Source organism: Leptodactylus fuscus, chromosome 5 (genome assembly GCF_031893055.1).
Source record: "Leptodactylus fuscus isolate aLepFus1 chromosome 5, aLepFus1.hap2, whole genome shotgun sequence".
In the NCBI taxonomy this organism is placed as follows: Eukaryota; Metazoa; Chordata; class Amphibia; order Anura; family Leptodactylidae; genus Leptodactylus; species Leptodactylus fuscus.
The window spans coordinates 140921674-140939169 of record NC_134269.1 but is presented as its reverse complement, the minus strand read 5'-3'; the positions used below and the strand labels follow the sequence as shown (position 1 = coordinate 140939169).

Here is a 17496-nt window from a genome sequence, read left to right as displayed (position 1 = left end):
GATTCTGTCACTTTGCATAGTTCATGCTTCATAATAACTATGCAAGTTATGTTTTTCTACCATTGACAAGTCTTCATTGAAACCCCATTCCCAGCCACATGGTTCACTGTTAATGGGAAATATGCCATGGGTAACACTGAGTACAAAACACTAGTACTGTGTAAAACACAAACAAGTCTGCTACGTGGGAGAAATATTTAGTGCAGTCATTTACATTTTGTGCTTTAGAATCCACAAAGACATATTGTAGTGTGTTTTCCTCAGAACGCAGGCTAAAAATGATATTGATTGTAAGATAAAAGCTTGTCACGTGTGTTTGCTGTAGGCTGCGGCTCCACAGCGACTTAGGAAAAAAAGTAGCATGACAATGACTATAGTGGCTATAACTATTAGCACAAGTTGTGACTTTTCCTCAACCATGTGCTACCATGAAAGCCGCGCTATAATCACACAAAAAAAGATGAAAACAAGTCCATGCTAACCGTCAAATTATTTAAGACGTTAAGCAAATTAGATTTATATCTTTTTCTAATCTTCATCAGACTGTGTAATACTATCCATGCTGTGACAGAGAGCCTACGCAGGTTGTATGGCTCACTAGTTCAGAGCTGCATGGCCTCCATGTGTTGCCCATACAAATCTAGTTTTTATGGTAGAATCAGATGGAATCTTTCAAGTTTTTATACAAATACAGGGTAAAGGAAAGTTTTCGCACAGTGACATAACTAGAAGAATAGTTAACTACAAAGCTGATATTGTCATGTCTGAGAGATTACTGATCACATGACAATCTTTATTTCTTATCTTATCTATATGGAAACTAAACCGTTGTCTGGCTTTTTTCAGTTCAGCGAGATAGTTCTAAATACAAATAACTCCTTCACTTCCATAAAATTGTATCTAATGTGTTATTTGGGGAGATTCAGCTAGCTAGGGTTAACTTTCACCCATGTTTTTTGGTATAGTTCATATAAATATAGGTATATAGAGATTTAATCAAAATTGATGGCCCCTTTACATGACATAACTTTAACCATCAATGGCTTGTTGTGGTTTGACATGTCAGGATCTGATGGTTCTGGTCATCTTGTTGCTAGAGGTAAGAACATATGAAAGTCTTACGCTGGGTTCACACCTGCGTCTGGGTCTCCGTACTATGGTTTCCGTCTTCTGCATGGCAGAAGACGGAAACCATAGATCGGGTCCGGCCGTGCGCGGCGGTGAGCGTTTTAGGCTCTCCGCCGCGAAACCGGATTTTTTTATCCGGACACAGAGTAGTGCATGTCCGACTCTGTGTCCGGATTATAAAACCCGGTTTCGCGGCGGAGAGCGCAAAATGCTCACTGCCGCGCACGGCCGGACAGCTTTCTCACCCATTCAAATGAATGGGTGAGAAAGTCTCCTGCAGGCTTCCGTCTCCTGCATCTGTCTTATGCAGGAAACGGAAACCTGCAATAAGGACCGACGACGCAGATGTGAACGAGCCGTTAGGAGTATTTTTATTGCTTAGCAGCAGCTGTCATGGGATCTACGCCTTAGGGTGCATGCACACTACGTAACGCCGGGCGTGTATGAGAGCCGTACACGCCGGCGTTACAGCAGGGCTGCCGAACACTTCCCATTCACTTCAATGGGAGCGCTCGTAAACGCCGCTGTTACGAGCGCTCCCATTGAAGTGAATGGGAAGTGTTCGGCAGTCTGCTGTAATGCCGGCGTGTACAGCTCTCATACACGCCCGGCGTTACGTAGTGTGCATGCACCCTTAGGCAGTTATGCCTATTGTATATGCTAATATTGCTACCAGGTGGACTGCCAATGGCAATGTTCTTTGGTTTTTTTGAAATGTGAAAGCCAAAGTTAGTTAGCATGAAGTACCTATACAGTGAATGGCAATGAAGAAACAAAGAAGCTAAAAGATTCAGCAGCACCCTGTATGCAGAAAGTAACTTTTTTTTTAATTATTATTATTATTTTTCATTTATTTTCAAATGATTACACTTCTGTATTTGAAGTTTTAAGTGCACATTGTGATCAAATTGTGGTAAACCCTTGTGCAGTGACACATGAATACAATAAGATGTGTCCCTACACTACGCTTAGGACATTACCTTTTTCTGGAGCATCAAAAAATTGATCCTGTGAATAGACCCCATTCACATACAGTGAGTAAGGATGAGCTGATCTTGAGATTTCAGGATCGATTTTAAAATCCGATTTCTGATCATTTTCCCGCCAATCTCGATTGTGAAATTTGCTCGATCGCCAATTGGGATCCGTTCTTTCCCAATCGCTCAACCCTAATTGTATATTATATATACATTGGGGTTGAGCCGATCTTGAGATTTCAAAATCTGATTTCCGATCATTTTCCGTTTGGGAAGTTTGCTTGGAAACCCCTCGAACGGAATACCAAACACATTAAAAAGTGGCGAGCAATGAAACCACACGGACCTTATAGACTATAATGGGGTCCATGTGTTTTCCGCACGGTGTCCGACAAATCTTGTGGAGACTAAAGTGCTGTTGTAGTGCTTCTGAAGTGTTGGAATAAAATGTTATACGATCAAAACAGAAGCAGCACCACTCTTGACCATTGCCTGTGTCTGGTGTTGCAGCTAAAGATCTAGTATTTTACCAGGTACAGCCCATGAACAGTTCTGGTGCTGTTTCCTAGATTAAAAATCATTAGTCCTTGTAATAAAAGGGAGCTGTTCTATCCATGAGCCCAGGATCAGTATGCATGGCACGTTCATTCCAAATGTCTGCATACAGCAAGTCAAAATGTCTAGCTAAGCTAAAGTTTGTTATCAAGTGTGAACATTGTAATACCTATTGTCTTATCCATTTCTTACTGTTCATACAAACATAAGAAGGATAAGCGGTAAAAAAAAAAAATTTTTATTCAAGAAAAAAAAAAATAGGGCAGTAGTTTTGTGTTCTGGAAACATTATGATAAAAACCAGCAGCCACAGAAGGCGCTGACTGTATGTACATTAGTATTCTTACACATTGAATGAACTGACAAGAAATGTTTCCTACAAGATAAGGGGAAGTCTTTTCTTTACTGCTGTAAGGTTCTTGCTAGTCTAGAAGGAGCTCTTAGTCTTTAGTATAGGGCACTGCTTCCCTGGCATTCGTGTTGTGCAAGATCAGAAAAAAAAGATATTTTTAAAAGAAAATGCCAATTTGTAAGTGCAGAAGCCAATAGAAAATGGTGGGGTTTTATGTGAGAAAAAATTATTTGTTTTTTAATTCTAATCTCATAGTCCAACTTAAAGAGACCTTTCACCATATCTGGGCACATGCAGTGTTATATACTGCCAGAAAGCTGACAGTGCGCTGAATTCAGCACACTGTCGGCTTTCCCGATCTGTGCCCGGTGTGAAGAGCTTACGGTCCGGTACCGTAGCTCTTCTATGGTCAGAAGGGCGTTTCTGACCATTAGCCAGAGACGTCCTTCTGCCTCGCGGCGCCAATCGCGCTGTGCTGTGGAGCCGGGAGGAACGCCCCCTCCCTCTCCTGATAATGCTCGTCTACGGACAAGCTGTGTGAGCAGAGGGAGGGGGTGTTCCTCCCGGCTCCACAGCACAGCGCGATTGGCGCCGCGAGGCAGAAGGACGTCTCTGGCTAATGGTCAGAAACGCCCTTCTGACCATAGAAGAGCTACGGTACCGGACCTTAAGCTCTTCACACCGGGCACAGATCGGGAAAGCCGACAGTGTGCTGAATTCAGCGCACTGTCAGCTTTCTGGCAGTATATAACACTGCATGTACCCAGATATGGTGAAAGGTCCTCTTTAAAGGGATAGTCTAAGACCGGCATATTTATGGCCATCAGTATCAGATTGGTGAGGGTCTAATTTGCTTCTCCTACTGAACAGCTGTTTTATGGGGCTTCTGCATTCAAGGCCTCTCTATTGTAAATTCACAAGGAACTTTTTCTAGTTCGTTCTGTTAGGTTAAGGTCCCACGTAGCGGGCAGCAGCAATAAAACTCTGCGGGAATAACCATGGAGGTTTTCTCTGCAGGCTTTCTGCATTCATTATACCTATGGGGAAACCGCTAGGTATAATTGACATGCTTCAATTTCCAAAACTGCAACGGTTTTGGAAATCAGTTTGTCTGCTGCGCGTATTTTTCCGCAATGTCTGGATGGGATTCACTGTGCAGGATCTGTGAAACATCAAATTTTTTTCCCTCAACCTCAAAGGGGTTTTTTGGTAGCTGACTGTGTATTAGCCCCCTCATTGATCAGATATAGATAAGTCATCCCCTCTAAGGTAGGACTGGGCTCCTGTGTGACTGCACATGCTGCACATATTAGCGCAGATTCATTTTTATGTCTAAAAATCCCCCAAAACTGTCTTTGTTACCAATAGCAACCAATTACATCACAGCTTTTATTCCTCAAATGCAAAATATGAAGTGAAAGTTGGTTGCTATGGGCAATAAGACAGTTTTTGGGTTTTTTTTTAAGATATAATAATAGATGTTCCCCATTGTGTGGTATATCCACACCTATATCTGCCATTGTCCTTTCCTTCACAATTGGAGGTTTTTTCATGTTTCAATGACAGACCTGCTTCTCAATAGATAGATGGACCCAAAAGCTACAGATACCACTTTATTGCAGCAGCAGCCCAAATGCTCATGTATCTCACTGAATAATAAGAGGTTATTCACTTTTGTAAATCTTTGTGTTTCCAGAGAAAAGGTACCGAATATAAAGAGGGACTTTTGGTTACATGGTGACTCATAAAAGAAAGAAGTAAAACTGTAGTTTGCAGAACAAAACCTATGTATTATTCATTATTAAAATGGTGGTAATACACACATCTGAGGAAGTCGGTATGCAGGGTTTTAAAGACTCTGTGCATAGGGAATAGCACTGAACAGAAAAGCTGTCCATATTGCCCATATAAACCAGAACTCCGCTTTGCTTTCTTAAATAGAATCTGTCATCACTCTGACATGTCTAGTTTAGTGTATACGTGCGTCCCCCATGAAATAACACTTTTTCTTAAAGCTGTGCATGGTGTTATTCCTGTCTTGTTCCTCCTGCAAATGAGTAAGTACATTGAAAACTGATAAATAGCCTTCCCAGTAGGATGTATCCCTATATAGTCTAAATGCAGTGAGTGTTCATTGGACACGGTTAGTGTCATTTAATAAAACGGACATGTCACAAACTTGTCTTCTAGCAAGGGTGTGTGTCACCAGTACTCAGCCCTGCAGATAGATAAAGAACAAGACAAAGTAGTAATAGGATTTCTAGTAATAGCACAACTACCTAAGACATTTGTAAGAAAGCCTCTTTCTGCTCCTATCAGGCAGTTTTGCAGCTTTCCTTCCCTCTGCCTAAAATAGCTTACACAATGGAAATCCCTGCTTTATCCATTGTGTGAGCAGCTGTAGGTCACATGACTCAGACTACCAAAATCTGTATAAGATTATAAAGAGAGGAAGGCGAGGGGTGAGCAGGAAAGCAGAAGATAAGAGAAGAAAGCCAGGCTAATGCTGGTGCTAAACAGGAGCTTTTATATCACAACCAATGTACTGGTCAGTACTTTGCTATATATGTTCTGAATGATGTACTAGAACTGTTTCTGAGTGAGACAGAGAGAGAGTTATATATTGTAGATTCTTCTACACTTACTGTGTGCAGTGTATGACAGTTAGTCTCCACCCACCAGCTCAGAGAGAACTGCAAACTACAGATACAATATACAGATGGGAAAACTACAAAAAAGTGCATAATATAAGTCATATTATCACTAGAAACAGTCTTACTCCTCATGTATACACACACAAAAGCATATCCTGAAGAGTCAAATAAAATGGCAGGTACACTTTAAGTAAAATGTTTATTATTCCCTGGGTATGAACAGTTTTGAACCCCCCTTCCCTGTCTCTGTACAGTGTGTTATAACAGCCTATTATTTTATTTGGCACTATTGTGTTTACTGTACTGTAGGTCAATCATACTATATGCCAGGGGTAGGCAACCTCCGGCATGCCAGCTGTTGTACAACTACAACTACCAGCGTGCATACTTGCTCTGGTTTTCTTGGAATTGTCAACGAAGTGAATAGAGTATGTTGGTAGTTGTAGTTTCACAGTAGCTGGAGTGCTGAAGGTTGCTGATCCCTGTTATATACAAACATCACTAATTCATGTTTTCTCACATCCTAACTATGCACAAGTAAATATTTCTCATATCAACAGTACATGTAGCTTGCATGTGTTCATACACCCAAATGGACTTTTTCATTGTAATGTATGTTAACTTGTGACTTTTCAGCATATCGCCTTTACTTTATGTCTATTGTACTGTACATTGACTTTACAACGTGTTAGCTCACTGTTATTCCATTGTAACTGGATGTTCATTTCTTGCAGACACTGCCTTTAATAATGTTACCATAGTGTTTGTTGTGTACATTGTTCTGGTCATCCATCTGTCTAGTCGGTGTTAAGTTTTGTGCATGCTGTTCCAATGCTTTTATTTAATTGTTCTGTTTCTTCTCACAGTCTGGCAGCCAGATATGCAACTCAGTCTAATCACAGTGGGATTGCAACAAGTCAAAAAAAGACTACTAGGTCAGTCGACACCTCGGATATATTGTGTTCTAATGATGGCCATGTATATTGTGTCCTATTCCACAGACACATCAGAAATTTAGGAAATCCATCATCTTTAACATAAACTGAGCTGCCAGATAGCATTCTTCACAATGACAAATCATGAGCAGTATTACTCTTGTCACTTATTATTGCAACAATCTATGGCGTATATAATACACTTGATTATATTTCATATATTGCACAAATATTTTAGCATTATGTTTACTGATTTGCATGTATTTATCTCATATATAGAATGTAAGCTATAGTTCTGCACTACTTCTCCTGGTTTACCAGTTTGTATGTCATGGGCAAGTGCTTACTCCTCACGTCTCTGTTGCTTGTGACAGCAGTAATACGGTACATTAATTCCTGCTGTTGCATGGACTTGGCAGCATGCCTCACAGTGGTTGTTTTAAAGCTCTCCGTTTTGGGCAAAAGATTGTTTGCTTGTGTTCAAAGGACTTTAAATGGACACACATATTAGAAGTAAGTAGACCTATTTGTCAGCCTGCAAAATTTTATGTAATTTTGAACAAATACATGGAGATCATAATCGAGATGCCTTTCCTTTGGGGTCTTTCTATCTTTCTTTAGAACATCTAAAGGTGCTAACCAAAGATTAAAGTACTATTGTTTTCTTGCCTGGTCTCCTGGTCTGGACTGCAGATAGATCTGTGTGTGAATGTGTCCGTTGCAGTTTGCATACTGTATCTCATCTAAACACAAAGCAATATGCCATGGGTGATCAGCTGTGTTCCCTTCCCCTCCTTAAGGTAAGTTCACTCAGGGTTTTTTGGTCAGGATTTTGACGCCGTATCCGCCTCAAAATCCTGACCAAAAAGACGGCTCCCATTGAAATCAATGGGAGCCGGTCAGTTCTTTTTCCTGGGAGCCGTTTGTTCCGGCTTACTGAAAAAAGAAGTGACATGCTCATTCTTTCAGGCGGATTCGCCTCGCGACATCCGCCTGAAGACACTCCCTTTCGACTAGGCCCATTGATTTGGGCCTAATTCGGAGCGGAGTGCACGACTGGAGTGCACTGCATTGGCATCCAGTTTCAGCCACCCGTATTTTGCACCAGAATCTGTGGCGGCCTCCGCCTTAGGTTCCGGTCCAAAAAACCCCATGTAAACTTACCCTTACGGTTCTGGGACTGGCTGTAAAACAACGTATTGGAGCAGTACCCTCCCTCCTCTGTTCTGTCTGAAAAAGGACAAAAAGATTGATAAGGCTTGGTTCATGTAATGTTTGTGAAGTACGTGTATTACATATGGTGCAGAAGTTTTCGCCATATGCAATACCCGTCTGTCCATAGGGTTTAATTAGCAAGATGGAAGCCCAAAGATGCTCCTCTGGCTAGCACATCAGTATACTGCAAAGAGAACATTTGAAATGACGTATTGGACTGCTTCATTTCATACTACAGTATTCAGTGGGAAAAAAAGACTATAAAATACTCAAGTTTTTATAATTGTGCTCTAACAGTGACCAATGCCATGCACTTCAAAGACACCTATTTAGCATATATAGTGGTGCTTTAATATTTTTTAACCCTTTTCTGTATTTTTACATAAAATTGAGCTAAAATGACATCAGATTTTAACTCTAGTCCTAAAACTAGATAAAGAGAACCAATTCAAACAAATGGGTTTGTATTATTCATTTATGAAAAGTTGTTTTATAATTGGAAATACTCTTTAAGTTGAACTTTTGACATGCCACCCCCCCAAGAGGGGTACATGGGCGTGCAGGCTGTATGTGACAAGAGGGTGACGTGGGGTGCAGGCTATGTATGAGCAAGAGGGGAAATGGGGGTGCGAGCAAGAGGGGGGAATGGGGTGCAAGCTGTGTGTGAGCAAGAGGGTGCTCACCCTCAGCCTACACCACCCATTCCCCCTTCTTTCTCACATACAGCCTGCACCCCCACATCACCCTCTTTGCTCACACATAGCCTGCACACCCATGAGCAAGAGGAGGGAATGGGGGGTGCAGACTGTGAGCAAGAGGGGTACATGGGTGTTCAGGCTGTGTGTGAGAAAATCTGCACCCCCAATCCCCCCTTCCTCACACACAGCCTACACACGTACCCCTCTTGCTCACACACAGCCTGCACCACTCATTACCTCCTCTTGCTCACATAGGGTGAGTCGGAGGTGCAGACTGTGAGCAAGAGGAGGGAATGGGGGGTGCAGACTGTGAGCAAGAGGGGTACGTGTGTAGGCTGTGTGTGAGGAAGGGGGGATTGTGGGTGCAGACTTTCTCACACACAGCCTGCACAGCCATGTACCCCTCTTGCTCACAGTCTGCACCCCCCGTTCCCTCCTCTTGCTCACAGGCAGTCTGCAACCAATTCCCCCCATTGTACACTGGACTGTACAAATTGTATAGCTCTGCCCACACAAGACTCTGATTCTATCTTAGTAGGTTAAAGGACCTTTGATTATGTCATGACACAGGTCCTGTAACTTACTAAGATAGATGCTGGCACAATGTATCAGGGCTTGGGGGCAGTGGGCAGGAGATAGAAGTTGCTCCTGCCCGCTGTCACCATGCAAGTGCTGGGATGCAGGGGCCCAGACAGCATGCGGCCCTTGCTTAGTTACCATAGTTACGCCCCTGATAAGTACCCTTAGGTATCTACAACATATCCACACATTTACTGTCTTGCATATAATATCTATAACATAAATAATATCTTTGTTAGCGTAAAAGCTTTTCCACATATATATATATATTCATGCATAGAACATTATACAAAGTAGAAAATGGCTATAGTGAACAGCAAAATAGGAAACATGCTTCTGGTATGTGGCCATGACCAACTAAAACTCAATTCTGAAACAAACTTCTTAATCTTTTACAATCTTTGTTGGACATAATGCTGTCTGAAAATCCCTTTGAATTAGGGTACAGGTTTTTATTATCATTGTAGAACTGGAGCTCCGCTCATAACATCTAGAGTCACCTTTTATGGTGCATCATACTGTACTTGCAGACCATTTTACATTATCTACGAGTCCCCTAGCCTAAAAAGGAATGATCTCCCTGTTTCCCTGAAGAACAGATAAAGGATCTTTCTGTCTGTAGCAGTCATTATTATGACTGTTATTTTGTATATCATTATTGTATCTTATGGTGCATCTTTTTACATGGCCTATGGTGTGATGCGGAGCTGTGAGATGTGGGTTATGTCTCATATGTTTGCAGTGGTATCGTGAACTAGAAATCTAGACTGCTATAGAGTGGAACCTTACAGTGTTTAGTGACAAATCCAGGTTCCGTTTGAGATCTGGCGGCAATTGGGTTTGATTATGGAGGCCTCATGGTGACCGTTTCAATCCTGCCTTTGCTGTGGTGGGACAGACTGCCTCAACTGCCAGTATAATGATCTGGAAAGCTATCACACGAAACAGTCGATCACCCCTAGTAATGAGCCAAGGGATGCAACAACTCAGCCCTACGTGGAAACCTCGTGTTGTTTCTCATAGCAGGGCTTCCATCCATTCCAGCAGGGCGCATACACAGCAAGTGATTTCCAAGAATCTCTCACCAGTTTATAACACTTTCTTGGCCCGAATGGATGTCATATTTACCACTGATGAAGCATTCATGGCACCAACTGGGATTCCAGCTTGGACTCCCTACTAGTGTTTTACAGGCCGAGCTGCAACATCTGTGGGCAAATGTCCCTATGGATACCATACAGAACCTGTATGCCTCCGTGCCCAATCATATCGTATATTGTATCAGGCTAGAAGGGGCCCAATAGAGTCCTAGAGCCTCCATTCAGTTCTATGGTTTTCCCCAATAAACGTATTTGTTAAATCATCCGGTCTAATGTTGTAATCGCTTATAAATATCAACATTGCTTTCACACATATAAAATTTCTTTTGGTGCCAACAGTTCTTTTTTGATGTTATTTTTTTTTCCTGCCGATGAGTGCATTTTGTATATGATTATTGCACCTTACACCATATAACATGCACTATGGTGTGATGTCTACTTGTACTTTTGACTGTTTTCCATAATAAACAATAAGTAGATGTTTATTGATAAGTGTTCATTGGAAGGGTGTGATCTCATATACTAGTAAATGTGTGATTTGTATTATTGGTGAGAGTTTTAGACATTGTGTATATATGAGAAGAAGTCAGATTAGGCACTCTGTGTTTTAATATGGTGTATAGAGACAGAAGGAGGAGTACCGTGCTGGATTTATTGTCAAGTTATACATCAGTCAGGTACCATATTTCAAGGTGCCAGTTACATGTAGCTGGAGTTATAAACCCTACAGTTATTAATGGTATAAAATTGTCGTCAATATTAACTTGACAGTGTTAATTTTTTTTGTATAGTGATTCTATATGTGAAATGGTTATCAGCGGCTCTGTGTGTCTCACTGAACCTGCTTTGTTCTCCCAATTTTGCCTCTCCTGTGTTTGAGCATACCGAAGAGGTTGTCTGGTTTCCAAAAAAAAGTACTAAAACTGTGTGATGAGTTTCTGTGAATAATTAGGCCTTAGAGCCAAGATCATTGGGATTTCTGGGATAAATTAATGTCATTTATGGGAGCTGGAGAGACTGTTTCTCAGTAATATTATACCTTACATACTGCACATTCACATCAATAAATAAAACTATATGGAGCTTCAACCTCAATGACCTCCCTTTCTATTGCCTTTGTGTAAGGCACTTTTATATTCCATTATTTCTTTTGCAGCGAGAGTCTCTAATTCCAGTGTAATATGACTGGTTGATATTAGGTTACATGTTATTATCTGTCATAGAATGACAAAGCAGTGGTTTGCAAAATCAGAAGAACATAAAATTACATTGGGAAAGTTTTGGTTACGGTATCTGACATTTAGTGCTATTAATCACAAAGATGTATCCGTTCCAAAAAACTTAATAAGCACACATCAGAGATGAAATCTGTATAAAAGGAAGTTAAAAGACTAACAACTTTTTCCCATGTAGAACTTCTGAAAGTGTTAAGAATGTTGCCTCTCTGAACTTCCAAGGGCTCATTGTTTCACATCTATGACTGGCAACATCTTAAAGTATTTTGTAGTTGTAAACCACTCACCCGGTTGTCATGATCTGTGGAGGAGATGACTTATTGGATTAAGAACGGATAAGTGGTGAGTGCAGAAATGGCTTATCACTGTGCAACTCTCTAGCCTAGCTGCAATTATTATTATTATTATTATTATTATTATTATTATTATTATTATTATTATTATTATTTTAAGCATGTTCCATCTTTATCATTAACTTTACCTATTATATCAGAACCATGAGGCATGTATACGTCTCACTGCGTGTGACTGTCCTCTGTTAAGTAGACAATTCTGCCAGATTTTACACAAATATAGGAAGTTGAACATCATTAATAAAAAGAACTGAAACACATATATCAAATAAATAAATAGAATTCCTTAGTCTTTCGGACTAACCTCCTAAAGGGGCTCTATCATTGGGAAAAGTCATTTTTAACTAAGCAAATACTTGCATAACCTTTAGAAATGCTATTCCACACATACGTTTTGTATGTTAATCCCCTCAGTAGTTTTTGAATGAGACTGTTTTTATTCATATGCTAATTAGCCTCCAGCGAGCACTCTCTCCTGTATGTACAGCACAGGCTGCTGCTGCTCACTCATCTCCCTGCTCTCGCACACATAGCAGACAGTGCTCACTGAGACTTCCGGAGTGCTCGCCAGAAGCTAATTAGCATATGAATAAAAACGGGCTCATGCAAAACCTACTGAAGCAATTTACATACAAAAGGTAAGCATGGAATAGTCTTTCTAAAGGCTATGCAAGTATATGTTTAGTTAAAAATGACTTTTCCCAATGATAGTGATCCTTTAATTCCTATGTCGCAGTCCTGAAGTACTAGTGGCATGTATCCATAAACACCACTGGTTGTTCTATTGCAAATAGAGCAGAACCATCAAATGCGCACAGTATGGAGATCCAAGCAAGTCATCCACTAACAACCAGGTCCATTACTAAGTAACAGCGCACACATATGTATTTAGATCATTGTATAACAAACAAAAATGAAAAAAATAAAACTTCCATTTATATATACTTTAATAAACACATTAAATGGGAAACTCCAGTAGTATCTTAGATTTTCTTTTATCTTTATGTGTTTTCTGTTGGGCACACATATTAAACTAATTCTAAAGCTAATTTTTAGTAAAGTCTGTTTATCATTAACTGTAAGAGTGACCCATAGATTTGCTCAATTGATTGAAACTGGTTGAGGTATGTAGCTCCAGTCAATCATTACATCGCATTTACTCACCAAGAGAAGAGACACACGGTTACATAGCTTTCCATCAGGTACAGAAGTATACTTATTTCTCTTACTAGAACTATTTTATACTTTGATCTTTAATATTCCAAGTTTATTGTATGAGAATAGTTAAATTAGACAGTTTATGACTCTTCCTGCTCATTGTATTAGGATGGTTATATGGTCAGCATAGTCTACAGCACAATATATTGGAGGGAATTTACTAATCCTGCTATATGAGGTAACTGGTGTGGATGGGAATAGTGGTGATGCATCTTTGGCACACAGGTCTTTTTTTGCCCTAAAGATGCTCCACTTCCCTTTGTCTGTACTTGCTCATCATATTTATTCTATACTTTTCCTGGCTACTACAAACCATGTACTATATGGAACCATGCTATTTCTGTTTCAATGCAGTTAGGAAGACAGTTCATCAGTGGAGGTGCTGGGAGTTGAAACCTCGCTGATCTGCTATTGATAACCTGTCCTAAGGAAGGGAAAGAGTTGGCTGTTTTATGTATAGCTAATGGAAGTGCGGATACATGACTACAGTCAACTTACCTACTTTTTGAAGTTCAGGGTCATTTTCTCTTCCCATAAAGCCATGTCCCTTTGTTAGCTTTCCCTCTTCATCACACAGTATGGTCACAAACAGAGCGACATGTATTTTGGACAGAATACTAGTACATATCCAGCACTACAGTTAACTATTTGTAAAGCTGTTCTCCGCTGGGAATGATTCATAGCTGATGGAGCATTACCGGTACATAATATGGAATCATATGGTGATACAGTAGATACAATACTCCCAGCTATAAAACATTGGTTACTAAACCTGTAATTGTGTAATGGCTACGGCTCTATGACACAGTGATGCAGACCATAAACCTGTAACAACTCTATTTAGTGACTATTCAGCTGACCACTAAACTATTCCACTGGGGCCTTTTGGGTATGGGAAAACTGATTGCATTAAAAAAAATATTTATATATATATTTTTAGATGTATTTCATATCAAAATGTAGAGATTTATTATCTGATCAGTTTTCAGGCATAGAGATCATAGACTAGCTGTGCTCGCAGATACAATTATACGTTTCTACTTTCCATTCATAATTTGTTCCTAGTTAAATATTTACTTTGGTTTTTCCATTACAGCAGGACTTTCCCACAGTGCTTTGGCAAGTCAAGTCATTGATCTTACAACTCCTCTTTAATTTGTGGTCTGATATAAAGTGTTGGTGTAGGTCAAGGCCATTGTGGTGAACAGAAGGCTTGTGGCTGGAGATTACATTTTTGTTTGGCTCCACTCTTATAAGTGAGATACTATTATGTTCAGGACATAGATAGCTTACGAGCTCAGATTTGATTCATGGCACAAATTACATAAGATGTTTTTTGCCATATGAAATATATTTCCTAATACGTGTCTTAGGTTAGTATTGCATGTAAACTGCTGAGCTATTTGTATTTAAGACTGCAGTTTCTTAATAGAGATATATGACATAATTCCTAATATTACTTGCTGTATAAGTCTGTCTGGTTTTATATTCATTTCAGTCTGTAAGCTTACATAGTGTTTTTATTGCATTTATGGCTATATCATCATAATGCCTAAAGAGTACCTATAAATTTTTTTCCATTTTTAATTCATGTTGCCTTGATAACCATTGTGTTTTTGGGTGAGTAAGTATGGGTTTAGGAAAGAGGTCAGGCAGTAGAGAGTTAGCCTTCTAAATAAGGCTTTCCTGTATTATTTCTTGCTTGCAATGGCTGGCAGTACCCTAGAGAAGAAGCCAGACAGCACCGTTTCCATTGTTTAATTGCGATAGGCAATCGATCTTCAGCACATCATAAGACATGTTGTTTTTTCTTCGGATACAAATGATTAATAAATACAGTTGGTGTGGAATCAGCAGATCTGGTTGGTTAGTTAGTTTATGACTGAATGTATTAGCAATTCTTTAATGGATTATCGTTGAACTTTATATTGGTCTAAGCAGATGAAACTTTTCTATGGTTTATCTACAGGATCAACAATGTGCTGTAATATAAATTTGGAAATGTCTTGACAAAACATGACTTTTATGTCTGTTTATTAGATAACACATGGACACAGTGTAGTCCTCTAACCCTTCTGTTATCAATCCCAATTGTTTGTGTTGTAGGATTGATCGTATATGCTTAGGATGTGTATATCTGATGGAGATGTGTGATGGATGCCATACAGTGGCTTTCAACTCCCATGTGGTCCCTTTGTAATATATATATTTATTACATATATTATAATATACTTATTTTTGCAGCGACCCTCTGTGTAGGATAACACATTCTGCTGAGCTTTCTAAAATTGTTTAAAAAAATATTACCAATAATTATTGACCAGATGGAGGCTAAATGGACACTTTTGGCCTCTTCCTTGTACCCTGGGCTTATAGAGATCTTAATTTATATTCCATACTTTTTTTTTTATATACTTCTCTTCTTGAGTTCTTGTCAACATTGAGCAGAAAAATAAATTACTTTTTTGACATGTATAAAGCAAACAAAGTTACATTAAAAATAGTGATGAGGTCTAAGTAATATTTACTACAGTTTTTTGTAATTTTCACATTTCTTTTAAATGGCTTGTGTTGTGCCCTGCAGAGTAACTTTTCTGTTCCTATAAAGAAAAGCATTTATTGCAAAACTGTCAGTACCACGAAACACTTGGCATCAGTGCTCTGCTCAGCCGATTTAACTTGGGCAATAACATCATTTTTGTGTGTACCCTAGACTTCCAGGACCTTCCAGGGTGCCAGCTGCAGGCAGCAGTACCAAGGTTCAGGGAACAGCTAATCTAAATAGAAGAAGTCAGAGCTTTAACAGCATTGACAAAAACAAACCACCTCAATATGCAAATGGAAATGAAAAAGGTAAGTGCCAGAAATGATTGATTGAATGGAGGACTGAAGATGCCGAGAGATGTATCACAAACGATCTTTATATGTTTGTCGTTATTTGTTTTGTAACCTACCTTACCTTCTCTTCTGTATAGTGTTTATAATACTTATTTATAACGTATACTATACATAATAGATATCTACATTGTCTAATATGATACTTGGTATTCTTTTGTCATATATTTATATATACTGTGTGTATCTCTCTCATATCTATCTATCTATCTATCTATCTATCTATCTATCTATCTATCTATCTATCTATCTATCTATCTATCTATACGACTTAAAGGCAGTCCTGAATGTTTATTCTACTGCAGATTTATTCCACTGTTAACTATCATATTTATTTTTACTGTTACACCCCTTACAGTGTATAGTCACTGTCTATAAGTTGGTCACTGACTATACTTTTTATGGTCACTGACTGTACTTAGTATTATATTTGACATAACATAATCTATATATAATACCCACAGATTTATTATTACTTTCAAAGATTCTAACATTGATCAAGCATTATTACTATCTCAGAAAATACTTAAATGGTGCCAGCCCTTAGTCCAATGTATTTATATTATATATCTGTATATCTGATACCAATAATTGTGCAATCTGCTTTTCTAACACTGCTTTTCTGTTGAGAACGTTTCACTCTCTGCCAATTGCAATAATCACCTAGCTGGCCACCAGATGGGGACAGTGTATAGGAAACATATTTTCTGGGCTTAGCTTTAGTGCACAGCTTTCTCCTTCACTTTCTTGGGAATTGAAGCTGATAACCATTGTCCTTAACTGTACAGAATTATTTGCATTATGGCCTATAAGTGCTACATGTAAATGATTAGACCCTTGTGACAAAATAAAGCTGTATATTTGACAGCTCCTATAGGTTAATATATAAACAGTGCAGCGTCATGTTGAGGAAATTGATTCAAGTTGCTTTGTTTCTTTCAAGGAGTATGGAATGAAGCATCATCAATCTATACTGGTGCCCTCTTATTGAACAGCAGCAGGCAAAACCCATGCTGATATTCCAGGCACTGTTCTGTATTAGTACAGAAATGACTGCAGAACATGCTGCGTCTTAGGTGATTGCTTCTGCATAGGTTATTTTGTCTAGTTCAGCCATTGTTAGTGCTTTATATTTTCTTGTGATTAATTGATGTAATGTTACAGGATTGCATCTTAACGAGCTCCCATACATTTTACTTATGAATGTCTAATGAGAGCTGTACATGTATTGACAGAGTTGGCTCTACACTTGGTGCAGCTGTAGGCATTAACTGTGAATGTGCCCTGAATAAGTAATATTACTCTCAAAGTACCATACTACAGAAGATATCATGTACTAGAAAAGTATATTAAAAAATATTAAATTCAGACTTTAAACTTTCTTTACTTTTCTAGGCCAATTTATGAGCCAATTTTGGCGGACACAGTAAAGCTATTGATTTGCACAATATGCCCTCTATTCTTAGGCACTTTTATGAACTCTATCTTTTATGAACTCTCTATCTTTAGTTATTTTAAGGAACAGAATAAAAGATAACGCGGAGCAACACAGTGGCTCAGTGGTTAGCACTGCAGCCTTGCAGCTCTGGAGTCCTGGGTTCAA

General features: G+C 39.2%; 1 protein-coding gene across 2 annotated transcripts in view; it reads left to right on the top strand.

The window, feature by feature from the left end:
- The window catches only part of NAV3 (neuron navigator 3), a 228717-nt gene that overhangs the window by 97567 nt on the left and 113654 nt on the right, over positions 1–17496 (top strand). For both annotated transcript variants that reach the window (XM_075274311.1, XM_075274312.1), the window contains exons 6-7: positions 6532–6600; positions 15712–15851. In XM_075274311.1, coding sequence (XP_075130412.1) covers positions 6532–6600; positions 15712–15851 — 209 coding nt within the window. The remainder of the gene's footprint in view (positions 1–6531; positions 6601–15711; positions 15852–17496) is intronic.